The sequence below is a fragment of the Bos grunniens genome, chromosome 7, assembly GCF_055505025.1.
Source record: "Bos grunniens cultivar Pamir isolate PY7600 chromosome 7, Bosgru_T2T1.0, whole genome shotgun sequence".
Lineage (NCBI taxonomy): Eukaryota > Metazoa > Chordata > Mammalia > Artiodactyla > Bovidae > Bos > Bos grunniens.
The window spans coordinates 43,089,814-43,114,733 of NC_141171.1; the positions used below are offsets into that span (position 1 = coordinate 43,089,814).

A 24,920-nucleotide genomic window follows, 5' to 3' on the forward strand; every position below is an offset into this window, starting at 1 on the left:
CAATCGGCTTCATACCTGAAACCAAGCCCTTCCTGGGGTCCATTTTGGAGTCTGGCAAAATTTAAGCTCCACGTCTAAGCCAGGAAAGCCAAGCAGCACACATAAAGAGGAAACCTGGAGACAGTGCCTATTAGAACCTAGGGAAAAGGGTGCCCTGCCGTGGTCATTTCTTAAGAGTCTCTCAGCGAGATTCTGGTGCCCTCTGCCCTTAACCAAGATGGCCGCTCTGAAGCGGCAGCGCACTGTGAGATATGGCAGCGCTTCCGGTCCCTCTGCCCTCAGCGAAGATGGCGGCAGTGGAGAAGCGGCGGCAGGCGGTGGCACAGGCAACCAGTTTCACAGACAGCGGCCGGCCGGGGGTGCCCCGAACGGCGGCGACGGCCGAGAGTGAAGAGGACTTCCTGCGACAGGTCGGCGTGACGGAGATGCTACGCGCGGCCCTGCTAAAGGTGCTGGAGGCGCGACCGGAGGAGCCCATCGCCTTTCTGGCGCACTACTTCGAGAACATGGGCCTGCGGTCTCCTGCAAACGGCGGCGCCGGGGAGCCTCCGGGCCAGCTCCTGCTGCAGCAGCAGCGCCTGGGCCGCGCACTGTGGCATCTTCGCCTGGCTCACCACTCCCAGAGGTGCGGGGCTGGGCCGGGCCTGGACGGGTAGGGGCTGCAGCCGGACTTCAACTCCCAGCGGGCTCCGCGCGGCTCCCCACCCTCGGCGCCGGTGCACGAGCGCGGGGCGTGCTGGGAACTGTAGACGGCTGCGTCTGGCGCAGGAGGGGCGCGGACCGCGCGGGGGTCCAGGGTCCCGGCGAGGCCACCCAGCTGAGTGCTGGCGCTGGTAATTCTGGTCGACTTGGTATTTGGTGATGCTGGGGGCCACCCTGGTTTACACCGCGTGACTCAGAGGGGCAAGTATGAAGGAAAAGGCTGTGAGCAAGGAGAGGACCCCATCTCTTCAAACACTGAACCAGAGCCCCTCCCCCTTGGCTCTCTGACATTGTGTGGGTGGGGGAGGTCACTCTGTAGAGGGTCCTGCAGGTGTTGAGCAGCCTCCTGGGCCTCCACCCACCCAATGGTGACAAACAAAACTGCCCCCAGACATCATTACTAGTGTCCCCTGGGGACAGAGTCACCCTGTCGAGAGCCCCCTGTCTACAGCGGAAAAGTCTCCCTGTTTCTGTGACATGACCCATAAATTGGTTCTTTTTAACAAATGCCCAACATGCTCTGTAAACTCCTCTGTGTGGGAGCTGACATGGGGGAGCCTGAGGACCAGAGCCCAGGATGGCAGACCGCGTGGGTGCGCCCTCTCAACTGGAGCCCCCAGAACGGCCTCAAGGTGGGGTGTGGCCTTCCTCTGTCTTCTCCCCTGATGATCTCACCTCCCTGGGCCATCACTGCCTGCTATGCATCTTCCTGCCCACAAGGCTGGGAGCCCATGGTAAACAGCACCTGGACAGGGCTGCATGGCAGCAAGTGACAAGCACACGTGGGACCCCAGCCTCACACCAGGCACAAAAACTAATCTCTGTCCTCCCAAGAATCCTGAGACACAGGTTAGAACCCTTATTTTCCAGATGAGAAAAATGGCACAGTGGATAGAACCGGCACAGGTCTAGGCCGGCCAGGAACAGCACTGACCAACTCCAGGGCGATTGAGTCACTCAGAACAACTGGCTGGTTGACCAGGTTCCTGGGGGAGACTTCAGGCAGAGCTGAGTGGTTGATGGATGAGCTGTCAGGCCACAGGGACAGGAACCTGAAACCTCAGTGGCCTCACAGCTGCTGCAGAATCAACAGGGCACTGCTCACCCAGGGTTGCAGGAGTGGACCCTCCATGGGAAGTGGGCCATGCCCTCGGGGGTGGGACAGCCTGCTGCCAAGATACCCCCAAGAGCCTCCTGTATTCACAACCTCAGGCAGCTGCCTCACACATCAAACCAGACCAGCCCGCATCACCACCTTGCCTGTCACCCACTCAGGGGGCCAGCACCATAACCTGAGCGTGTTCATGCTGCCCCTGGGGAGGGGCTTCCACAGGGAGCCTTCAGGGGAGGGGGCTCCACCAGGGTCCTGGCTGCACACTGAGCTAGGACCACCCAGCCAAGCCGCTCCCAGTTCCTGACTCAGTCTGGGACACGATCTAGGTGTGGGCTTAATTGCTACACGGCCACCAAGCTGGCCCCAGCATCATCACCACCAGGCTTGCTCCCACCAGAGACCCTTGTCCTGGGGAAAGGAGCTGACAACAGAAGTTCCTACAAGGGCTTGTTTCGAGGTGGCAGCAGTTAACGCAGTGCCAGTTGTGCAAAGGGAAGGTCTGGCACCCCCACACTTCACAGGGTGCTCTCACTAACCCCAAAGCCCCAGCACATTGTCCTAGAACTGAGAAGTGAATCCCAGCTGGGCAAGACCCCAGGTCCTACCCTCTCCCCTCTGCACCTCGGCTCCTCCTCTGTAAGGGGCCTTGACCCCTGGAGCTCACTGGGTGAGCATGGCTGTTCCTGGACCCCGCCCTGCTCCAGCCCAGTGTAGACCAGGTTCCCACCCATGCTGTCCAGTACAGGCGGGTGGCATGCCGTGTCTCACAGATAAGAGTGGAGCCAGGCTCTCAGAAAGGGTGAGTGTGAGCCGTGGGGTTCCGCTTTCTCTGTGGGACCCCTGGCCCGGCCATCAGCTGCCTCAGGCCTCACTTCTTTGCTTTAGAGCTGCGGCAGGGTGCTGGCTGCCAAGGGAGGGGTTGGAGTGGGCACCCAGGTTGACCCAAGCCCACACACGACCACCTGGGAAACTCCTGGCATGGCCAGGTCACGGCAGAGGGGGACCTCATGGCTTCGTGAGGCAAGCAGTAAGTAGTGTCGGCACTGGGGCCATTCCTGATGTGACCTGTGGAGGCAGGAAGCAGTGTGTCCGGGTTGATGTGACCACTTTCAGATAAACTTACAAAGCAGCAGCAGCAGGCTTGAGCCACACCCTGGGTTACAGGCTCAGGGCCTGCACAGGTGAAATGAGTTAACTCAGTTAAGAGGTAGGGACAGTCCTGCCCAGTGACACCTCTAAGGTGGAAAGTCCGTGGGCAGGAGCCCGTTGGCAGCCGTTTCTCTAGCTCCTAGGTGGTGGTGTGGGCCCTAGGACTGTAATGAGTGACCGGACAGATGAACTCCCTGATAGGCTCCTGAGCTCATGTGACGGGAAGGAGGGAACTCAGGAGGACTCCGTGAAGATAAGTATAGGAAGGGGTTAGGCGGTCGGGGAGGGTACTGCCCTAGACATGATGCTGAACACAGACGGCTGAGCACAGACTCGGTGGAGCCGTGGGGAGATCTGGGGGAGGGCGCTCCAGGTCAGGGCACAGCTGGTGGAACGGACCTGAGGCAGGAGGGGCCGGTGTGTTGAGGTTGGGGGGCCGGAGCAGGCCTCTAGTGCGAGCCGACGCCCCCTCCGCCCTCAGGACGGCCTTCAACAACAACGTTGGTGTGGCCTACGAGTGCCTGAGCGCCAGCGGGCGCAAGAAGAAGCCGGGGCTGGATGGGCGCACGTATAGCGAGCTGCTGAAGCGCATCTGCCGCGACGGAGAGGCCCCCGAGGAGGTGGTGGCGCCACTGCTGCGCAAGATCCAGTGCCGGGACCACGAGGCAGTGCCGCTGGCCGTGTTCCGCGCGGGGATGCTCACCTGCTTCGTGCTGCTGGAGTTCGTGGCACGCGCCGGCGCCCTCTACCGGCTGCTGGAGGACCCGGGCCTGGCCATGGCTGACCGCCGCTTGGGCCAGGCCGTGCTCGACACGCTGGAGGGGGCTCTGCAGGCCAGCGACGACACCGCGCCCGCGCGCTACCTGGAGGCGGGCTCGCGCCTGGGGCCCGACAGCCTGGCGCTGGCTATGGACCGCGCACTGGTGGCCCGACGACCCAGCGCCCCCATGACCCGGGAGGAGTTCCTGGAGAAGGCCGCGGCCCTCTTCATCGCTAAGGTCAAGCCCGTGGGCTGAGCCCCGCCCTCCGCCGCCGCCTCCTCCTCCGCCTGGACATACAGGGCCCTCAGGGCCTGTTCACCTGCTTCTGGGCGGAGCACTTCCGGGGGCCAGGACTGGGGTGTCCCTGCATGCCAGCTTCCCACCTGGAATGGTGCCTCAGTCCCCTTCAGCGGGGGAGGGGGCAAGGGTCCCTCCCCGCACATTCACCAAGGTTCGCCTCTCCTGAGCAGAAATAAAGTCTGTTCCCCAGGCAGACCTGATGTGTGTGCAAGCGCCTGTGACCACTCCCAGCACACGTCCCCGGAAACGCTCTCCATTCGGGGAAACGCCAGCCAGCCCCAGCGAGTCCCACCGCTGCCCAGAAACCAGGGTGGCCCTGCACTTGGCTTCATGGGAGCGGAGGGCACTGGGACACCCAGTGAGATGCCTTGGACCCACAGCCCCAAGATCTGGGAGGCACGGGCGGCCCCCAGCCGTCCCTCCCCGAACCCCCTGCCAGAGCAGGTCCTCTCTGGTCCTCGATTTACCCCAGCCGCCAAGGGAAGAGGTCAGCTGGGCCGGTAGTCGTGATGGTGATGACTGAAACAGCCAACAAGTCCAAGGCCTGCAGTGTCTTGCCTCACCACTGTCTTATGCAGAAGGTAAACCACTGCCCACATCTGGCAGATGGTGAAACCCAAGCCCAGAGGAGCAGAGGTCACACCACCAGCAAGGGGCCAATAGGGCCCAAGCCCCAGTCACCCACACCCACACCACCTCCAACACCATGGGATTGGGGGGGTGGGCAGGGAACCCATCCAGGATCTAGGCACACCAGACAGTCACCAAGTACCTGAGTGTCCCCTTCCCACCAGTGGGATCACTTCCTGGACCCAGGACTCTGCAGGAAACACACTGCTAGCCCAGATCAGGTGCAGGCAGGTCCAGCCTCAGCTTCCTCCTCTGTCAAATGGGATCCAGGCCACCCCTGTTGACTGAGGGAGACCACACACAAGGAGGGAATCTAAAGCCTTTCTCCAGCTACCTTTGGCAGGAACCAGCTTGCCTCCTCCAGTTTCCCAGCACCTGCCCTTGGCCGGTAACTGATAAACCAGTAACAGCCCCACCTTCCTTTCTTTTCCCACTGGCTCTTCCAAAATCTCCCAACCCCCTCCAGGGGCAGGAAAGAAATGGAAACTGAGTCCCCCCCTCCTTGCGCTTGGTGGCTTTTGTGACAGTACTTGGCTGTATGTACCTGTCATCATGAAAGGTGACAGGTACCCCTGTGGGTGCTGGCATGGTATGCAGTGGCCATGCTGTGAGGAGGCACAAGCCACCTGGAGGTACCTGACTGGCAGCTCCTGCTTTGGGGTAAATGAATGAGTGTTATTGTTTCAAGTCTCAAAGTTGTGGAGTCATTTGTTCCATAACCAGAAGGTTCACACAGGTGCTTCAGTCAGTAAGCATTAGCTGTTACAGCGTACAGATTACTCTTGGGCCCCAGGAGCCGCCAGTAACCTGTGGTTCCCCCGGGGCGACAGAAACTGTCGCCAGCCATCAGAAACAGGGCTGGACAGTATGTAGAAGCCGTCACTGGTGCCACCAGATTCTCTTCCCAGCTAAGGAGGCTCACTGCTGCCCCACTGCAGAGAAGGAGCCACATGGCCCAGGAGACACCTTCACCCCCTCTGGGACAGGAGTGGCCAGTGACCACCAGGGGATAACCAATGGGGGACTGCCGGGGGCGTGGCCAGTGAAGGACTGGCCAGAGGTCTAAGCTGGCCTGCTTGCCTCAGGGGAAGCTACCTCTGGGGGCAGCTCACACTTCAGGGCCAACCTCCAACTCCCCCCGTCCCACCTGGGTCGGGCTGAGGCTGACACCAGCTGGGGTCATGTCCCCCGTCCCGTCCACCTTCCCTCACTGCCTCCCCTGAGTCACCATCACGCCTGGTCTTGGGTCCAGAAGTCCTGGCTTGACCTTTACAGGCATGACCTAGGGAAGCTGAGCCATCTTGCTTACCTGGCCTCGCAGCAGCGTGGGCACTGGCCTCCCTGCCTTCCACACTCCACAGGCCCCAGAAGTCTCCTCCTCTCCCCCAGCTTCCCAGGGGAAGGCAGGTGTCCTTGAGCTCTGTTAGGGGCCTCTCCTCTACTCATGCTTCCTCCTCACTTGGCATCTCACTGGGGCCGCAGCTTCAATTACTGCCTGGTCACCAAGGAGTCTCAAATTCACATCTCGAGCCCAGCTCTGCTCTACTCCAGCCCTAGAGAACCAACCACCTGCTGGGCATCTCCTCAGGGACATCCCAAGATCATCCCAGGCCTGTCACATCCAGGATGGAGCCTCCGGACAGCCTCCCTGGTCCTGAGGCTCCTCTAGAGTTTCTGGTCTCTGAGGAAGCCTCCCCGCCCAGGACTGGGGCTTGGCCTGGGTGCCTCCCCTGTCCTGTCAGCGGGCGCTTCTCTGCATCATGTTGCTTGCACATTATAGCTTCATCCTGCCTGGTCCTCCCGACCCTGGTCCAGTCCACATCCCCACCAGCCCAGCAGTGCTCCAGGCACCCTGGCCTCAGTGAGTGGTTCAGGAACAGCATGTGACTCCCAGCTGGCCAATAAGACACACAGCCCTGGGACTTTTCCTGGAACTGCTGTGCTGAGAAGACCTGGGCCTGGATCCTGGAGCCATCTGGTCACCACATGGCCTGTGAACAAAGTGAGCACTCAGGAAGGCTGGGCAGGGAGACTCCTCAGTGTCTATTCTTGCCTCTGTCCCCTCACTGGGCCAGGCACATGGTATCCAGCTGGTCTGGCTTGTCCCTGCTTTAGGCCTTTGCACATACTGTTCCTTTTTCTGTGACACTATTCCTCCAGACCCACGTGGCTCACTCCTTTCTGGTCTCTGCTCAAATGCCACTTCCGGAGAGGCGCCTCCCCCAACGATCCCCATCCAAAATAACCTGTCTGCTCCACTCCTATTGCTAATGCCTCACTCTGCTCTATATTTCTTCATAACAATTACTGCTACCAGAAGTTGCTTAACAATTTGCTTCTGTCCTTTCTTCTTGTCTCCCCCAAAGCAGGGGTTTTTATAAATTTTATTCACTGCTGTACCTGAATATGTCTATGGAAGGCCATGAATTAATCACTTTTCCAGAGGAAGAATCTACACTCACAGAAGCCAGGGTATTCATTTCCTGTGGCTGCAGTAACAAACCACTTGAAAAACAAAACCCCAGAAAAACCCCACAACAACACAAGTTCATTATCTCACAGTTCTGGAAGGTTTAGCATTTGAGGATCATTTCCAAGTTTATGGCAGAACCTAGATTTGAATTCAGGGCTCTTCTATGGCATGTGATGGAAGGCTCAACTCAAACTGGCTTAACAAAAAAAGAAATAATTTAATTACTTGCATTACTGCAAGGGGAGGTCAGGCATGGCTGGATCCAGAGCACAAACAGGATCATCAGCACGCTCCCATCAGGCAGCTCAGCCTTCCTGAGGACCAACTTTTTTCACAGGCCTCATGGTGATGAGATGGTCCTTTAGCTGCAGGCCCAAGTTCTCCCAGCTCAGCCACACCAGCATCGTGTCCCCAGAAAAAGACCAAGTCACATGCTGTCCCCAAATGAACCACTCCAGCCAGGGGCCCTAGGACATTGGTTGGATGACCCAGCTCTGCAGCCAGGGCTAGGGGTCAGTCCAATTCAAACCTTGCAGGCTAAAAATGGGTACCTCCACAGGAAAATGGAGGTGCTATGGCTGGAAAACAGGCAAGTAGAAACCCCAGGTGGCCACCACCCCAGGATGTTTCAGAGTCCAAGGTGTGGACTTTCCTGGAGCGACACAGCCTTATGTGGGGGGGACTGGCTGGAGGGTCCATAAACCTGGCACCTCCCTTTACCCTTTACATTTTCCAGCTGAGCCCCCACCCACCCCAAAACTCCTGTGATGTGGGGTGTATGTTGGCAAACTTCTCTAGAAGAATCATAATTCATTCTAATTACTACTGATCAACAAACTGGTGCAGCCAATGCTATGATGTTGATGCTATGAGCAGAGAAGGAGGAACAGAAAACACTTAGAACACTAGACAAAGCAAGGTGTGCAGCCCGGTTTATAGACGAGGGTCCCCTCCAGGTCCCACAGGGTGCAGGGCAGAGCCCTCTGTACTGATGAAGCTGCTACTCTGCCCAGGGTTCTCAGAGTCCTCCATTCGTCCCCACAGATGACATTTTGTTTTCCTCCCCCAGACAGGTCTACCTGCCTGTCCTCAGTGGTGACCGGCCCAGGGCCAGATGTCAGGGCACCTGGGAGAAGGAAGAGGCTCAGCCCTGCCCCAGGTGTTGGTGCAGCTGTTGGCAGCCCGGGTCCCCCGCCACGAGGCCACCAAGGGCCAAGGGTGCCAAGCCCACCTTCATGGAGAGCTGTCACCTGCGGACGTGCAGGGATGGAAGCCACGCCCTACCCCTACACTCCCATCCAGATCTGAGTGGGTGTCCGGGCCCAGGGAGCAGCTAGAATCAGGACTCTGATCTGGGGTTCCGGTGGGACGGGTGCCGAGTCAAGGCTGCAGAAGGCGCGCCGAGTGGGGAGAGGGCTGCGAGCGACAGAACCCTCCCCGCTCGAGCGTCTGGGGCGGCCGGACCGGGTCCCGGGTGGGGAAACTGAGGCTCGCGCCGGCACCGCCCCGGCCCGGCCCCGCCCCGCGCCGGGACGTCACAAAAAGGCCCCAAAAGCGCGGCGGGCCGGGCAGAGCGGCGCAGCGCTGCCCTGCCCGCGGCCCCACGCACAGGCGTCCAGGGAGCTAGTCCGAGCCGGGGCGGCGGCGGCCTTCCAGGGGACCGGAAGCGCCAAAGCGCCTGCGCGCGCGGCCCCCGGCTCCCGGCGGCGCGCTCGGCGGCCGGGGGAGGGGTCGCTTCCCGGCGTGCCCCGCGGGCGGGCGCGCAGGCGCGATCGGGGCGGGCGGCGCGCAGGCGCACTCGGCGGGGGCGGGGCGCGGCAGCGGAGGCAAGCACCAGGCGGCGGCGCAGAGCGAGTGGAGCGCCCGGGGGCTCCGGGCGGCGGCGGCGGCGGCGGAGGCGGCGGAGGCGCAGAGGAGGAAGCCGGCCCCGGCCCGTCCCGCGGCCCCGCGGCCCCCCGGCCCCACGCGCCCCGGGCCCCGGGCCCTTCCGCCGCCGCCATGGCCCGGCCGCTGGTGCCCAGCTCGCAGAAGGCGTTGTTGCTGGAGCTCAAGGGGCTGCAAGAGGAGCCGGTGGAGGGCTTCCGGGTGACCCTGGTGGACGAGGGCGACCTGTACAACTGGGAGGTGGCCATCTTCGGACCCCCCAACACCTACTACGAGGGCGGCTACTTCAAGGTGAGCGGCGGGGTGGGAGGGGCGGCGACCCCTTCTCCAGCTCTTCGGGCCCCCTCCCCCACCTCTGTCCCCTCCCCACTGCCCTGGCAGGGCCCACTCCCACTGTCCCTGCTCCTCGTGGGGTTCCTTTCTTCCTCCTCCTTCTCGCGGGGTCCCCTCCCCTTGCTCCTCTGCCTGGTCTCCTCTGGTGTGTTGAGGGCCCTCGGTCACCCCCTCTTCCTCTCCAGCCCCAAGAGTCCTTGAGAAGCGCCAGGTCCCCTAAGGCCACTTCAAGCCTCCAGTGGGGAGACCCGGGACCATCCTGTCCCTTTGGGTGCATGGCCTTTGCTTCCCCCAGGCCCTGGTGCCCGCCCCCCTCCTCCCGCCTGTACTTGCTGCCCAGAGCAGACAAAGAGGCCTCCCCAGGACCGGCCAGCACTGTTGTGAAGAGCCCTGGCCTCGGGAAAGGGAAAGGAGGCCTGCTGCCTGGGGGCTGGCTCGGCCGCTTGCTCGGGTTCCAACAAAGGCCTGGATGGGCTTGGCGGCCAGGATTGGCTTGGAAAGCGGCCACCCTGGCAAGTAGCAGTGGGCCAGGTCCTCTGGGCTTCACCATGATCTTTACATAACCTGTTCCGTTCGATCCTCGTGCCCACATTTTGTTCTGTTCCTGGGAGCCACACTGCAGAACCCACACAGGTCCGGCCTCAGAAGCTCTGGCTCCTCTGTGGCCTAGCTGGCGTTTCTCCTGTCCTGCTGATCAAGCAGCTTTTGGGGCCTGAATTGCTTGCTCTGGGCCGCTCCTAGGCCCTTTGTGGTGACTGAGTTCTGAGCAGTTCCCTGTTAATAACCATTATTGGGAGCAGTGAGGCATGGGCTGTCCCTGGGACTGGCTGTGTCTCAGTCCAGTGTGGACTAGAACTCAGGCCAAAACCTGAACAGGCTGTGAGTCCAGATGTGGCCTTGGGAGGATATCTCCCAGATCAAAGGACTTTGCTGCTTAAGCAAGGGGGATAAGGCAGGGGGTTGCCTTGCGAGGGAGGTGGGTCCTGGACTCACGGCTGGAACACGGTCACTGCCTGCCAAGGTCCCAGTGGGCCTGGCTGGGAGGCCTGGGCGGGAGCGGGGCAGGCTGGTGCTGCCCTGGCAGATGTCTGTGTTTGCACTCTTGGCTAGCATTTTAGCCAAGCCTGCTGTTGGCCTTAAGGGAGCAAGCTGAACTACTGGGGTGATCCCTGGTTGAGGTTCTCTGGTTGCCAGAGTTGGATGGGGGATTGCAAGTTGACAGCCCTAGGCTGAGGTCTGATCTGGAGTCCATCTTCTCCACACAGGGCCTGCGTTTGGGGCTGATCACCAAATGGTTTGACCAGCCCCCCCTCCCACAAGCCCCTTTTGTCTGCTTCTGGGAGCAGCTGACTGTGAGGATAAGAGCCCCGCTCAGAGCAGGAATAGGGAGTCCTACCTAAGGCCAGGCCAGAACTCTGGCCTGAAAAGAACGAACCTGGGTTTCTGGCTGTTGCCTACTGTTTGCAAGGGATTGTGGGTAGGGCCTCCCGGGCAGTTTTGGTATAAGCCTGGTTTTCTAGAGAAGGATGGCCTGGAGAGGGGGCGCATCTGATCCTGTCTGCTGTCGGCTGGCCTTAAGGAAGGCAGCAAGGGACCCACGGTGGTTCTGCCACCCTTGGATCCTCCTGTCACACTGTGGTTGGGTGCTCAGTGGGGAGAGGACATGGGTGCTAGAAGTGCCTGGGGGTCACCATGGTTTCTCAGTGCCTCCCTCTCAGCCGCCCAGCCTCACCCGTTCCCCCTTATGAGCTGCAGGGGCCCCAGGAAGCGTGTGCTGTGCTGAGGGGTGCCCCAGAGACCGGGTCGGGGAGTCCCTCCACAGCTGCATGCTGTGCGCCCCTGGGCATGTTACTTTCCACCGAGCCTCAGTTGACACAGTGGTGAAGGCACCTCTGGGACCTGGTGGGTGCCTGGGGCAGAAGAGGCCTCAGCTGGGCTCGGGCTGTCACTTAGAAACCCAGCCCTGGGCTTGCAGGAGACGATGGGGCAGGGTCTGAGACCTGAGTTCAGAGTTGGCTCACTCCAGAACAGAGAGCCTCCCCCTTGACCCCAGTGTCTCCTATCCTAGAGGGTGATTCTCCAATGATAGGAGGAGAGGGGACATAGCAGAGGTGCCCCATGGGGCCCCGAGAGCCTGAAGCACTGACAGGGTCCCTGGACTGGGGCATAAACAGGCTGAGTCGGGGACACAGATCTCCCCCCGGGGCCCTCCTCTGTCTTCCCATGACCTTCCCGGCTATCTTCTGACACCCCAGGGCTGACACCTGCAGGCAGAGGGCCCGGCGCTGACTCATCTCCACCCCCAGTGCCTGCCTAGTGAACACGCATCTATTTTAATCCTCCCCACGAGCTGGAGACTGAGGCTGGGCGCCCAGCATGGTGCTCAGGTAGCCAGCCCCGGGCTCTGGTCCCACCACAGGCCTTGGAGCTGCTCCCCAGGGCTGCCCACACCTGGCAACAAGGCAGGAACCAGGGTCGGCTTGGCTCAGGTGACTCCATGAACACCCCAGGCCCGTGAGGGGTGCCAGAGGCAGGCGGGTCCCAGGCCAACTGCTTGGGTGGCCTGACTCACTGAGCCCCCTGCTCTCCCCCCACCAGGCACGCCTCAAGTTCCCCATCGACTACCCTTACTCCCCTCCCGCCTTTCGGTTCCTGACCAAGATGTGGCACCCCAACATCTACGAGGTGAGCATGCCCTTGGGCCATGTGAGGGTAGGGGGGCATGGGGACAGGAGCCATGTGGGTGCTGACCCTTCCCTGCCCCCCCATATCTCACAGACTGGGGACGTTTGCATCTCTATTCTCCACCCTCCGGTGGATGACCCCCAGAGCGGGGAGCTGCCCTCGGAGCGGTGGAACCCCACGCAGAATGTCAGGTGAGGGCATCAGACAGGCCCGCCCTGGGGGGTGGACACGGGGCGAGCGCAACTTCCTGTCCTTGCACACACACGCCCTGTCTCTGCCAGCCTTTCCCCCATCTTTTGCCACCCACTACCCCACCCACCTTTGGTAACATTCTCAGGGAATCCTGGACTTCCCTTGTGGCTCAGCTGTAAAGAATCCGCCTGCAGTGCGGGAGACCTGGGTTCAGTCCCTGGGTTGGGAAGATCCCCTGGAGACCAGAAAGGCTACCCACTCCAGTATTCTGATCTGGAGAATTCCATGGACTGTATAGTCCATGGGGTTGCGAAGAGTCAGACACGGCGACTTTCACTTTTCGGGGAATCCTGTCTGCCTACCCCAGGGGTCCCCCCTCCTTCCTTGAGCCCCAGAGAACACAGTCCCCTTTGTCCTGCGGGCTACGCTCACCCTGCCTTACACCCAGCGCCCTTCATTCAGCCCAGGTCTGAGCGTGGGTGGCCTGGGGAAACCATTTTGCAGGAGGAACACCCTGGGGAGGGGACAAACCTGCTTCACCTGAGCAAAGGTGGTCCTGGCCTTGGCTGCCCACCCCACGTCCTATCCCAGGAGCTAGGCATGCGGCAGAGGATGAGGGTCAGGGTGGGAGGCTCCCAGGCAGTACTCTGGGCCATGGATTCCCCCACGCCGACTCCTGCTCCTCCAGGACCATCCTCCTGAGTGTCATCTCCCTCCTCAACGAACCCAACACCTTCTCGCCAGCCAACGTGGACGCCTCTGTGATGTACAGGAAGTGGAAAGAGAGCAAAGGCAAGGACCGCGAGTACACGGACATCATCCGGTGAGCGGCCCAGGGGTCTGGGCCCTCCTCCTCCTGCCAGAAAGGCCAGGATTTTTCTCTCATGAAGCGTGTGGTCCACGTATGTACCGTCACATGTGGACATGCTGTGTGTGTTGTGGGGCATGTGTGTGTGTCTCGTGTGTGTGGTGTGAGGGCATGTACCTCACATGGAGTTCACACACCCTGCTGTCTGCCAGGATTCAGCAGGGTCTTGCCACCTTCCCTGGTTTTGTAACTAGAAGGGCAGTGATTCCCGACCCCTGCTCTGCCCTGTGTGAAGACCCTGCACACTGGGGCGTGATCATGTGCGCTTGGCCCTTGGCTTTTCCCCACGGGTCTCCTCAGGAGTGGGTTCTCCATGTGTGACCAGGCCCAAGCTGTGCAAGGTGGTCTGTTTTCTCACCTCCTGAAAGTGAGTCTCACTGGCGCTGCAGTTCTGAGACTTGGAATCATTTTCTAAAGGCAGCAAAGCCGGGTGGGATCAGCGTGTTTAGGAAAGGTCTTCATTTAAGGAAAGTAATTTTTTCCTGGCTATGAAAGCAGTGCATCTGTCAGGAGTTGGCCAGGGGAGCGCTCTCATTACCCTGGCCTCCTGTTCTCTCCCCTGTGAGCAGGGTACATGACCTGGCGGGAGAGTCTATACAAAACTCCCCTGAGTGCCGGCCGTGCCAATAGCGCCCCTGGGCCTGCACATTCCACCTGGTTGTGTCTGCTGTGTCCTGTGAGCTGGTCTGTGATCACTGCTCTTTCTCACTTGTTCTCCTGGGACTTGTGACTTACGTCACGACAAACTTAACTCTTTCATAAGTCTCTTCTGAGGAGGTTTTTGGTCTGTTCTTTGTGTCTTAGAAAAGCAAGTAGGTCAGACGCGTGTTTCCATGACGACCTAGTCTCTTCCCCCACCCCCAGCATTTACCCTGAGAAATGAGTCCTTGTTCTCACCAGCACCCACACTCACCTGCTGTGTCGCTGTGCCTGCGGAGCTGTAGAGACCCGTGCCTGTGGGCCAGCCTCGCGACCTCACGGCGAGAGCTCAAGAGAGCCCAGCGGCACCGTCGGAAGGTGGGACCCCAGGGGCAGCAGGTGCAGTCAGAGCCCCAGTGGGGAAGCACATGCAGAAGACGTGATGCCAGTCATGGCAAGATACTCAAGTGAAGAGAGGGGAGGACTTGGGACCCGGCCTGGCGGCAGTGTGCTGAGCATCTGCCGGGGGCACCACCCTGTGGCCGGCCTTCCCCTGCGGTGCTGAGCAATTCCCCCGCCTACAGAGCTGGCCCAGCACCCTGGCTGCTCCCACTTGACCCAGCTTTTTCCTCAGCAGCTGGGATCTGTGTTTCTCTTCCTGATGAGCTGACACCTTCCTGGTTCAGAACCCACGCTCCGCCTCTTCCTTAGCCCATGGTCACCCCATTCTGTGCACATGTGTGTGCGTGTGCACCTGTGTGTGAGCAGAAACCCCTGGGTTTCTGGGGCACACATGGGCTGTCCCCTGAGGGATCTGGCTCCGTCTGCTCTGGGCGCCCCCTGGTGCTGGTGTCACCCCTGGGTGCCCTGCACTGTTCCACGGGAGCGCCTGCGCGGGTCTGGGGCCACCGACCACAGCAAGGCTGACCTGTGTCTCTCCGCAGAAAGCAGGTCCTGGGGACCAAGGTGGATGCAGAGCGGGATGGCGTGAAGGTACCCACCACACTGGCTGAGTACTGTGTGAAGACCAAGGCCCCAGTGCCGGACGAGGGCTCCGACCTCTTCTATGACGACTACTATGAGGATGGCGAGGCTGAGGCTGACAGCTGCTTCGGGGACGATGAGGATGACTCAGGCACCGAAGAGTCCTGACACTACATCCCTGCGAATAAACTTACAAATTTTACCTCAGCCGCCCGACTGTCTGCCGCCGCCACTACCTCCGGGCGCCGCGTGGCCCGGCGCCGTCCACCCCATCTCCGCCTCCAGGGAGGCCGCCGGGCTCGCGTCCCTGGGCACCGCGTGGGCCAGACGCTGCTCAGGGACCCTAGCCTGCCTGCCCCGCCTGCAGGCCAGAGACTCAGGGTCCCGGCTTGTGAGTGGACAGATTGACTTGGGGTCACCTCTTCTCTTTGCTTTGGTTTGTTTGGAATTTAAATAAAGCAACTTTATGAGAAGCCCAAGGACCAACCTCTCCTTGGCCCCAAGGTCGGTGGGACCCAGGCAAGGGCACAGGCTCTAGTGACGGGCATGTGATCCACAACGGGAGACTTCAGCCGCCCCTCTGAGCCTGGAAGCTCCCGGGGCCTCCTGTTGGGTCGTCTGACTAGGGGGAGGGGCCACAGGGACCTGGGCTCTGGGTAGGAAGGGCCCCGGGGGCACACTTGGGGCTGAGAGGCCCTGGGGGTACTGAGCTCCAGCTCCCGGGCAGTGTCCTCCATGCTGGTGGTGTCCAGGGCTGTGTGTCCTTTGAACCCAGTAGGTGCTGGTGCCCAGGCCGTAGGAGCCACCAGCCAGTGTGGAGACCCCAGAGCCCGCAGCCAAGGCCTCCAGCCAGGCTTTGTCACTGCCCATTTTGTAAATAAAAGTTTTATTGGAACAAAGACATACTCATTTCTTCACCCACATTTAGCTGCAGCTTTAAAGCTTGAGTGATGGTAACACAGCCTCTGTGTCAGAAGTCAGAAACACTTCCTGGTCGTTTATAGGTGCGTCTGCAACCTGCCATAACCCTCAGGCCTGGGGGTCCAGCCCTTCTGCTCCTGGGACCCGTTCCCCCTGCCCCTAGGCTTTCGCTGCCATGTAATGACGGGCCCAGACTCAGCATTCACCCTGCTTCACACTTGGCTTGTGTAGGTTGGGGGTTCACCCTCCACCACTGAGGTGACCAGAGCCTTGGGGCCTGGAGAATAAGAGCCCAGCGTCAGAACAGTTTCTGCCACCTGAGTGACCCGGCACTGCCACCTCTGCACAGGACAAGCAGGGGCAGGTATGAGCCCGGAAGCAAAGGGAAGGGACATGGGCTGCCCTCCAGAGAGTGAGGCTTGTGGCTTGGATCCACACAACTGACCAAGGCCTAGGAGTCCTATCCTTCTAACCGGGGTCTCATCTCAAGCTTGGGTCTGCCTTGTGGACTTCAGGTAAACATGTAATGGGATGCATGGAATAAGTGTAATCCCATGTAATGTCTGGGACTTAATTGTACCAAAAAGTTACTTGTGTATCTGAAACTCAAATATAAGCTGTTGCCCAGTTTTTTTTACCTGGTAAATCTGATGAACAACCCCCTCTCCCAGCCCCAAACACTAACGAAACCTGCTTCCTGGGGTCATTAGGATTAAACAAGGTTGGACATAACACACTATAAATACCCATTTCTCTTAAGCCTAACTCTGGCCTCACACCCTCCTATTCGGAAATGGCTCCAGAGCCTTGTGTGCCAGACGCCACTGAAGGAGAGGTGGACAGTAGGCCCCTGCTGCAGAGCCAGTACTGGGATGAGCCTGTCTGCCTCTGTGACCCATTTTTCAGCCAAGTCATATTTATTTATCACGACCCTTTCAGTATCACAGGAGAGGAAAACCCAATTCACACCGACTCAAGTGTGACTTCCATGACTGGCGGGCAGGGGTTTCAGGCACAGCACTGGCTCCAGCCCAGACTCTTGTCACTCCCCAACCTGTGGGCAGCAGAAGAGCAGCTCCAAAAATGTCCATTCCCCGACCCCCGGCATCTGTGTCTTTAGACTGGAAGGGCAGGAAATGATTCTCTGGAGCCCCAGAGGAACCCACATGTGGATGTTTGCCCCACGAGAGAGTAAATGCATGTGGTTTCAGGCACTGAGCATGTGGTCAGCTTCCTCATTTTCAGGCAGAAGCCCCTCACCCTGGTCCCACCAGGGTGATACCAGGCTGGTATCCTTCCAAGTCCAGCAGCATGAAGGCTGTTTCTGGAAAGTTCCAGAAGAAAAATGGGCCCTCGTCTTCACTGAGCTGGTGCAGGGTTTAAATTGGTCCTCTGCCCACAACCAATCTCTATGGCCAGAGGGTATAGGGAATGCTCTGATTGGCTGGTCTGGGTCCCATGGTGTTGAGGGCTGCAAGGAGAAGGGTGAACTGAAGGAGGGAGGACCCAGATGAGCCTGGCTAGGACCCTTAGACTTGCAGGAGCCCCAGGGTGCTCATAACAAATGAGTTTCATACCATCTTTATTCATAACAGCCAAAATCTAAAAGACCCCAGATATCCATGGACAGATGGAGGGATAAACACACAGATGATGGATAAATACAATGTGGTCCCTCCACAAGCTGGAATATTATTCTGCCTTTAGAAAGAAAGATTCTGACACCTGCTACACCATGTATGAACCTTGAGAACACAATACTCAGAGAAACCAGATCCAGAAGGACACACACTGATTCCACTCACAGGAGGTCCCTAGAGGAGTCAGATCCAGAGACAGGAAGTATTTGGTGGGGCCACGGGCTGGGGGTGGGGCTGGGGAGTCAGTGTTTCATGAGGACAGAGCTTCAGTTTGGGAAGATGACGTTCTGGAGATGATGGGGAGGGTGATCCCATGACAATGTGAACGTACCTAATGCCATAAGCTGTGCATTTAAATACAGTTAGGATGCTGCATTTATGGTGTGCGTATTTTGCCACAATGAGACAACAGGGCAAGGAAATGATCGAGCTGAAACCACACAACACCACGGCTGAGCTGGGAGGTGGAACATGACGGGGTAATAGATGCTCAATAGGGATTCCTGTAAATTTTTCAGATGTGATCATGGTGACAGGGTTTTGTCTCCAAAGAGTGCATATCTTTCAGAAACACCTGGGGGTGATGTGGAATCATCCGGAGCTGTGAATGTCACCTCCCTCCCCCACAGGAAGGGTGGGTGTGAACTGTGCTGGGGCTCGGGGCCAGAACCGTGGAGGCCCCCAGATCCAAGATGCTGCTCCTGCTGGTGGTCCTGGAAGCCCTGTGGGCAGGTGAGCGAGGTGGGGACCCTGAGGCTGGAGCTGCGGCACCCAGGGTCCACGGCGAGGGGCAGGGCAGGGGGGTGAAGAAACAGACTGGATACAATTTCCCTGTCCCCAGACAGGACTCACTGAAAAAACATCAGTGGCCCCCAGAGCACGAGATGGCTGTCCATGAAACAGCCTCGAAAAGAGCTTGTGGGGAAAGCAAAGAGCAAAGGGCAGAGGACACCCGTCGTCCTGAGGGTGTCCGTTCCCCTTCCCCAGATGAAATATTTCTGGAAGGAGGCTCCAGAGCAGGAAGCAGGGCGGCAGCGAGGGAGCTTCACTTTCCTCCAACAATATATTTTTTTTAATTTAAAGTGGAGTGGGGGACTTCTCTGTTGGTCCCCTAGTTGGGACCCTAAGCTTCCATTGCAGGGGACATGGGTTTGATCCCTGGTCAGAGAAATAAGATCCTGAAAGCTATCATTCAGGATGGCCAAAATTTTTAAATTAAAAAAAAAAGGAATAAATTAGAAGTTTCGAATTAACAGATACATAAAGGGCTTCCCAGGTGGCTCAGCGGTAAAGAATTTGCCTCCCAATGCAGGAGACACAAGAGATGAGGGTTTGATCCTTGAGTCGGGAAGATCCCCCTGAGAAAAACTGGCAATCCACTCCAGTATTCTTGCCTGAGAAATCCCATGGACAGAGGAGCCGCGGGGGCTGTATAGTTCATGGGGTCACAAAGAGTCAGACGTGACTTAGTGACTAAATAACTACAAGTATATATAAAACATACAGCAAGGTTCTACTGTTTGGCACAGGGAACTATACCTAATATCCTGTAATAACCTAAAATTGAAAAAGAACCTGAAAAAGAATATAAATGTGAGTGTTAGTCACTCAGTCATGTCCAGCTCTTCACAACCCCGTAGACTGTAGCCCGCCAGGCTCTTCTGTCCATGAGATTCTCCAGGCAAGAATCCTGGAGTGGATTGCCATGCCCTCCTTCAGGGGATCTTCCAGACCCAGGGATGAATATATATATAATATACATGTATATGTATATAACTGAATAATATATATATATTTTATATATATATATATATATTTTTGCTATACACCTGAAACTAACACATGGTAAATCAACTATACATCAGTCTTTTAAAAAGTGAAAAAAAGAAAAAGCAACCATTAAAGAAAAAAAAAGGTGTGAAGTGGGTTGCTAACAGTTCGGGGCTTCTTCCTGGGGTGATGGGACTTGCTGTTGGGGAAGAGTTTGGTTTCACAGCTTGGGTGACCGAGGGTCTGTCAGTTTCATCTCCATATGGCTGTCATGACTTCTTCTGAGTGAGGCCTGAGGGTGAGGGCAAGGCTTGGCAGATGTGAGGTTCTTTTCCTTTCTTGAATTAAAAAGAAAAATGTGTTTATTTTGGCTGCACCAAATCTTTGGTGGCACGCAAGATCATCAATCTTTGTTGCAGCAAGCAGGATCTTTAGTTTTGACATGTGAATTCTTAGTCACTGAATGTGGGATCTAGTTCCCTCACCAGGGACCAAACCCACGCCCCCTGCACTGGAAGTACAGAGTCCTAGCCTCGGGACCACCAGGGAAGCCCCCCCATTTTTTTCCTTCTGACTTCTTTCCACTTTCACAGAGAAATCAGGAGAGTCCTGCAGACAACTTTCCTTTTCTCCTAATCCCTCGGTGGTAAACATTTTGCCTCCATTGCTTTATCATCCCCCCCAACCTACCCCACCCCTTGGTGTGTATACAAAATACAAATATGTGTTTATCATTATTTTCCTGAACCATTTGAGAATGAGATTTAGATGCACTGCCCCTCACCCCTAAACGCTTTGGCATGTATGTGTGTGTGTGCGTGTGCATATGTGTGCGTGTGCGTATGTGTGTCCGTGTGCTTATGTGTGTGTGTCGGGGGTGGGGGGCGGGTTATGTGTGTGTGCTGGGAACAGGCCATCCTGTCACAGGATGGATTCTCAGCATCCTTCCCCTCAGCTCACCTACAGACCTCACTCCAGTTGTCCACACGGTGTCCTCAGTGAGCAGGATCTAGTCGTCCTGCTGTTCTCGGTCCCCTGTGCTCTGGTAGCATCTCCATCTCCCCCAAGTCCTCCGACCGCGGCCCTGGGCTGAGTCCCCAGGCTGGGCTCGGATGATGCATTTTCCGGAGGAACCACGGAGGGGCGCTGTATTCACCCCTTCATGGTGGATCCCACCAGGCCTCTCCAGGGTGAGGTCGCGCATGTGCGCCTGGTTGTTGTCTTGAGAGGCGGCCGTGGGGCTCTGGTGGAGCTCTGGTGGAGCTGGATTCGCAGCATGTGGGACAGGTGCAGGCTGTTTGCTCCCCAGCAGCACCCAGGAAGTGCAGAGAAGGAAACCACAGCCCCACGAGCGAGGCAGCCTTCACACGACCGCCCCGCTAGGAGGGATGGAGCTGGAATTTCAGCCCCAGCTGGCTACCTCCCCAGATTGTATACACTTGTTCATAAATGGCACCTGGGAGCATGAGATGCAGACTGGGTGGGATGGTGGGCATCCCACCATGCTGGCCCACCATCACTGTGATCAACTGGTGACCCAGCAGGATAGGGGTTCCCACCACCCACCCATCATCCTTTCTCCCTTCCTTCTTTCCTTTCTTCCATTCCATGCATGCATCCATCCATCTGTTATCCATCCATCCTCATCCATCATCCATCCATCAACAGCAGGGAGACCGGAGTGCTGGAGGGGATGGGGGCAAGTGTGAAGGAAGCAGGGTCAGCTGAGGTGTGTCTTGTGGGTCATGAGGAGTTTGGATGTTTAACGCATGAAGGAGGGACTTCCCTGGTGGCCCAGGAGTTAGGAGTCATGTTTCCACTGCAGGGGGCATGGGTTTGACCCCTAGCCAGGGAGCTAAGATCCCACATGCCATGCAGCACGGCCAAAATTTTTAAAAACAGATTTTAAAAATTAAAGCATGATGGGGAATCACAGGTAGATTTTTTTAAGCTAATTTACATTAAAATGCTTTTTATCAATCATTTTTAATTCACAATTTTCCAAAAAATTTCTGGCCACATCCCAGGGCATGTGGGATCCAATCCTTGTCCCTGCATTGGAAAACTGGTAAGTCCCCATGATTGGTTTTAAAACAATTTTTATGGCAGCTTTATTGAGATGTCATTCACATACTATGCAATTTACCCAGTTAAAGGGTACAAGTCAGAGAATTTTAGCGCATTTGGAGTTGTGCAACTATCACCATAGTCTAATTCCAGAACATTCCATCCAGGGCCTTGGAGCTGGAGTCAGAGTGTCAAGGCAGGGGTGGGGCACCCAGTCCTAACCTGGCCTTTTCTCTCCCTCTCCCCAGGAGGCAACACCTTCGAGACACACATCATCGGGGGTCGAGACGCTGTCCCCCACTCACGCCCATACATGGTCTCGCTGCAGAAGTCGTCTGGCTTACACCAATGTGGTGGGGTGCTCCTGCACCAAAATTGGGTGTTGACAGCTGCCCACTGCCTGACCCAGCCGTGAGTGACCCAGCCCCACCCCATCACACCAGATGTCCCCAGACCTATCCTGGTTTCCCCATTCCCACCAGGAGGTGGGTCTGGAGAGATTTAAGTCAACTGTAGTGTTGTGAGGGGGTCCCCTTCCCCTCTGCAGTGATTGCTGAGGCAATAGTACATCACAGCAACCTTATTTGTGTATGTGACATTAGGCTGCGAGGATTCCTGGGGGCAGCTTATTTGCTATAAAAAAGAACCTTCCAAATGGACAGAGGTGGGTCTCTTGTGACACCCAGGAGTGTGTCTCCCACCTGTGGCCACAGGGACAGAGCTGGCCTATGAGGGTGGCAGGGCCAACACAGAGAGGAACCTGGGTGCATGACGCCATTGTGAAACCACCAGGTAAAGCCATCCCAGAGCTGTCCTACCTCTGGACTGGCCAGTAACAAAGACCGCAGATCAAACCCAGAGAAGTAATCAAAGGGGGTCTGTTTATTCAAGTAACTGAAAACATGGAAAAGAGACAGCCTTCAGGCATGGCTGGACAGGAGTCTGGGGTGAGGCGGGAGCAGGGAAGGCTTCCTGGAGGAGGCAGGGAGAAGACCAGACTGGGCAGGGGAAGGACTGCAGAAAGAAGCCGGGTGAGGGGGTGCAGTATTGTGAGTGCCCCTGGGCCAGAGCCTGGGAGGGCTGGGGCTCACACCCAGGCCTGCCGCCCCCCACAAATCCTGCAGCACCCCCACACCCCAACCCTGCCGCCCCCAGGACGCAGCAGCTGAGGCTTGTGCTGGGGCTTCATGTGCTGGGAGAGATCAGCCCTATCTACCGCATCAGGAAGGTGGTCTGGCACCCCGAATACAAGCCAGTCCCTCATCTGGAGAATGACCTCGCGCTGCTAAAGGTGCTGCCAGTGGGAGGAATGGTAGTTCCAGGTCCCCTCCCCCTGGCTCCCCTCCCTTACTGTCCCCTTCCCCAGACTCACCTTCCCACTGCCCCTCCCGCTGTGTTCTCCTCCCCCAGCATCCCCTCACCTACTCACCTGCCTCTTCCTGTCCCTATAGCTGGACGGGAAGGTGAAGCCCAGCAGGACCATCCAGCCCCTGGCGTTGCCCCGAGGGCGCCAGGTGGTGGCCACAGGCACCCGGTGCAGCCTGGCCGGCTGGGGCCTGACCCACCAGCCTGGGAACCTGGCCAGGGTGCTGCAGGAGCTGGACGTGCATGTGTTGGACACCAGGATGTGCAACAACAGTCGGTTCTGGCACGGCAACATCAGCTCCCACATGATCTGCCTGGCAGCTGACTCCAAGAACCAGGCCCCCTGCAAGGTGCGGGTGCTGGGGGTGGGGGCGCCCAGGTGAGCCTGGCTCCCTCCCTTCCCTGGAGGTCCTGAAGCTGGGAAGGAGCAGGCGCCCACTTCTCAAGTGCAGAAACTGAGGCACGGAGAGACTAAGCAGTTTGCCCATGGTTACACAGCGGGTGGCAGAGCTAGGCTTTGAACTCCAGCACCTAGAAACATCAGGGCATAGACGGAGCATGTGCAAAGGCCCTGGGGCGGGAAGGGGTCACAGAGAGAGTTACCAGGCAAGAAAGGAACTGAGAAGGGACTAAAGGAGGTGGGGGAAGGGGATAGATGGGGGTCTCTGCCCTGGAATCAGCCTTCCATCCCCTCCCACTGGATAAGCGGCCCCCTTCATCAGGAGGTGACTGGTGCTCCATTGCCTCCACAGGGGGACTCAGGCGGGCCGGTGGTGTGCAAAAGAGGCCAAGTGGCTGGAATCCTGTCCTTCAGCTCTGAGAATTGCACCGACATCTTCAAACCCCCCGTGGCTGTCGCTGTGGCCCCCTACATGCCCTGGATCAAGAAGGTCCTCCGCCACAATGGCTCACCTCCCTCACCTTGACCCTCCAGAGGTGGCCCTGATTCTGTGTTCCAAGGGGCATCCTGCAGCAGGGCAGCCAGGGGCCTGGATGTATCAGGGGACCAATACACCATAATAATAAAACTGCTTGAGCCTCCTGCGGGCCTTGGGCCTCGGGTTTGCCACCTACAAAATGGGTGGCACTTTTCAGGCTGCATGGGAGGGCCAGCCGCGGCCAAGGCCCATGGGCACTGGGGGCCAAAGGGAGAAATGGAGAAAAGGCCCCCGAATCTCCTTCCTTATCTTTTTGACTTTGGTTCTGTGTTTAGTGGGCTTCTCTGCTGGCTCAGAATTTGCCTGCAATGTAGGAGACCCGGGTTCCATTCCTGGGCTGGGAAGGTCCCCTGGAGGAGGGCATGATAACCCACTCCAGTATTCTTGCTGGGAGAATCCCATGGACAGAAAAGCCTGGTGGGCTACAATCAATGGTGTCACAAGAGTCAGTCATGCCTTAGCAGCTAAACCATCAACCACCACCATCTTTCAGTTCAGTCACTCAGTTGTGTCCAACTCTTTGCAACCCCATGCACTGTAGCACACCAGGCTTCCCTGTCCATCACCAACTCCTGGAGCTTGCTCAAACTCACGTCCATCGAGTCAGTGATACAACCCTACCATCTCATCCTTTGTCATCCCCATCTCCTCCTGCCTTCAGTCTTTCCTAGCTGCTGCTGCTGCTGCTGCTGCTAAGTTACTTCAGTCGTGTCCGACTCTGTGCGACCCCACAGACGGCAGCCCACCAGGCTCCGCCGTCCCTGGGATTCTCCAGGCAAGAATACTGGAGTGGGTTGCCATTTCCTTCTCCAATGCACAAAAGTGAAAAGTGAAAGTGAAGTCGCTCAGTTGTGTCCGACTCTTAGCGACCCCATGGACTCCAGCCTACCAGGCTCCTCCATCCATGGGATTCTCCAGGCAAGAGTACCGGAGTGGGGTGCCATTGCCTTCTCCCTCTTTCCTAGCATCAGGGTCTTTTGCAATGAGTCAGTTCTTTGCATCAGGTGGCCAAAGTGTCAGAGCTTTAGCTCTGGCATCAGTCCTTCCAATGAATATTCAGGACTGATTTCCTTTAGGATTGACTGCTTTGATCTCCTTGCAGTCCAAGGGACTCTCAAGAGTCTTCTCCAACAGCACAGTTCAAAAGCATCAATACTTCAGCACTCAGCTTCCTTTATGGTCCAACTCTCACATCCATACATGACTACTGGAAAAACCACAGCTTTGACTATACAGACGTTTGTCAGCGAAGTAATGTCTCTGCTTTTGAATAGGCTGTCTAGGTTGGTCATAGCTTTTCTTCCAAGAAGCAAGCATCTTTTAATTTCATGACTGCAGTCACCATCTGCAGTGATTTTGGAGCCCAAGAAAATAGTCTGTCACTGTTTCCATTGTTTCCCCATCTATTTGCCAGGAAGTGATGGGACCCGATGCCATGATCTTAGTTTGTCTTTATTGAGATATAATTCACATGCCATGCAATTCACCCTTTTAAAGTGTGTAAT

At 57.5% G+C, this 24,920-nt stretch overlaps 3 protein-coding genes across 14 annotated transcripts; all 3 read left to right on the forward strand.

Annotated features, from left to right (window-relative positions):
• Positions 1 to 280: 280 nt before the first annotated feature.
• TPGS1 (tubulin polyglutamylase complex subunit 1) lies at positions 281 to 4,219 on the forward strand. The gene is made up of 2 exons (XM_086411229.1): positions 281 to 625; positions 3,447 to 4,219. Exons 1-2 carry the CDS (start codon positions 288 to 290, stop codon positions 3,979 to 3,981), a joined length of 873 nt encoding a protein of 290 aa, XP_086267355.1. The 5' UTR covers positions 281 to 287; the 3' UTR covers positions 3,982 to 4,219.
• A 4,522-nt stretch (positions 4,220 to 8,741) lies between these two features.
• On the forward strand, positions 8,742 to 15,187 carry CDC34 (cell division cycle 34, ubiquitin conjugating enzyme). Of its 12 annotated transcripts, none has more exons than XM_086411218.1 (6): positions 8,742 to 9,304; positions 11,945 to 12,031; positions 12,125 to 12,222; positions 12,912 to 13,046; positions 13,992 to 14,108; positions 14,675 to 15,187. In XM_086411218.1, the coding sequence occupies exons 1-6, from the start codon at positions 9,128 to 9,130 to the stop codon at positions 14,880 to 14,882; spliced, it is 822 nt and encodes a 273-aa protein (XP_086267344.1). In that variant the 5' UTR covers positions 8,742 to 9,127; the 3' UTR covers positions 14,883 to 15,187. The 12 variants fall into 12 exon arrangements, 10 of the variants coding, with proteins under 10 accessions (XP_086267344.1, XP_086267348.1, XP_086267346.1 ...); XM_086411222.1 differs by having other exon boundaries at positions 14,679 to 15,187; XR_015167313.1 differs by lacking the exon at positions 13,992 to 14,108 and having other exon boundaries at positions 12,912 to 13,125.
• A 2,672-nt stretch (positions 15,188 to 17,859) lies between these two features.
• Positions 17,860 to 23,519, forward strand: GZMM (granzyme M). The gene is made up of 5 exons (XM_086411230.1): positions 17,860 to 18,007; positions 21,361 to 21,523; positions 22,268 to 22,403; positions 22,564 to 22,827; positions 23,230 to 23,519. Exons 1-5 carry the CDS (start codon positions 17,968 to 17,970, stop codon positions 23,401 to 23,403), a joined length of 777 nt encoding a protein of 258 aa, XP_086267356.1. The 5' UTR covers positions 17,860 to 17,967; the 3' UTR covers positions 23,404 to 23,519.
• The last annotated feature ends 1,401 nt before the right edge of the window (positions 23,520 to 24,920 follow it).

Bases quoted from the DNA above. Each gene is read 5' to 3' on its own strand.
- TPGS1 (XM_086411229.1), top strand. From the start codon at position 288: ATGGCGGCAGTGGAGAAGCGGCGGCAGGCGGTGGCACAGGCAACCAGT. The intron at 626-3,446 runs GTGCGGGGCTGG...CTCCGCCCTCAG, and splicing joins CTGGCTCACCACTCCCAGAG to GACGGCCTTCAACAACAACG.
- CDC34 (XM_086411218.1), top strand. From the start codon at position 9,128: ATGGCCCGGCCGCTGGTGCCCAGCTCGCAGAAGGCGTTGTTGCTGGAG. The intron at 9,305-11,944 runs GTGAGCGGCGGG...TCCCCCCACCAG, and splicing joins ACGAGGGCGGCTACTTCAAG to GCACGCCTCAAGTTCCCCAT. The intron at 14,109-14,674 runs GTGGGACCCCAG...GTCTCTCCGCAG, and splicing joins CCCAGCGGCACCGTCGGAAG to AAAGCAGGTCCTGGGGACCA.
- GZMM (XM_086411230.1), top strand. From the start codon at position 17,968: ATGCTGCTCCTGCTGGTGGTCCTGGAAGCCCTGTGGGCAG. The intron at 21,524-22,267 runs GTGAGTGACCCA...TGCCGCCCCCAG, and splicing joins GCCCACTGCCTGACCCAGCC to GACGCAGCAGCTGAGGCTTG. The intron at 22,828-23,229 runs GTGCGGGTGCTG...TTGCCTCCACAG, and splicing joins AGAACCAGGCCCCCTGCAAG to GGGGACTCAGGCGGGCCGGT.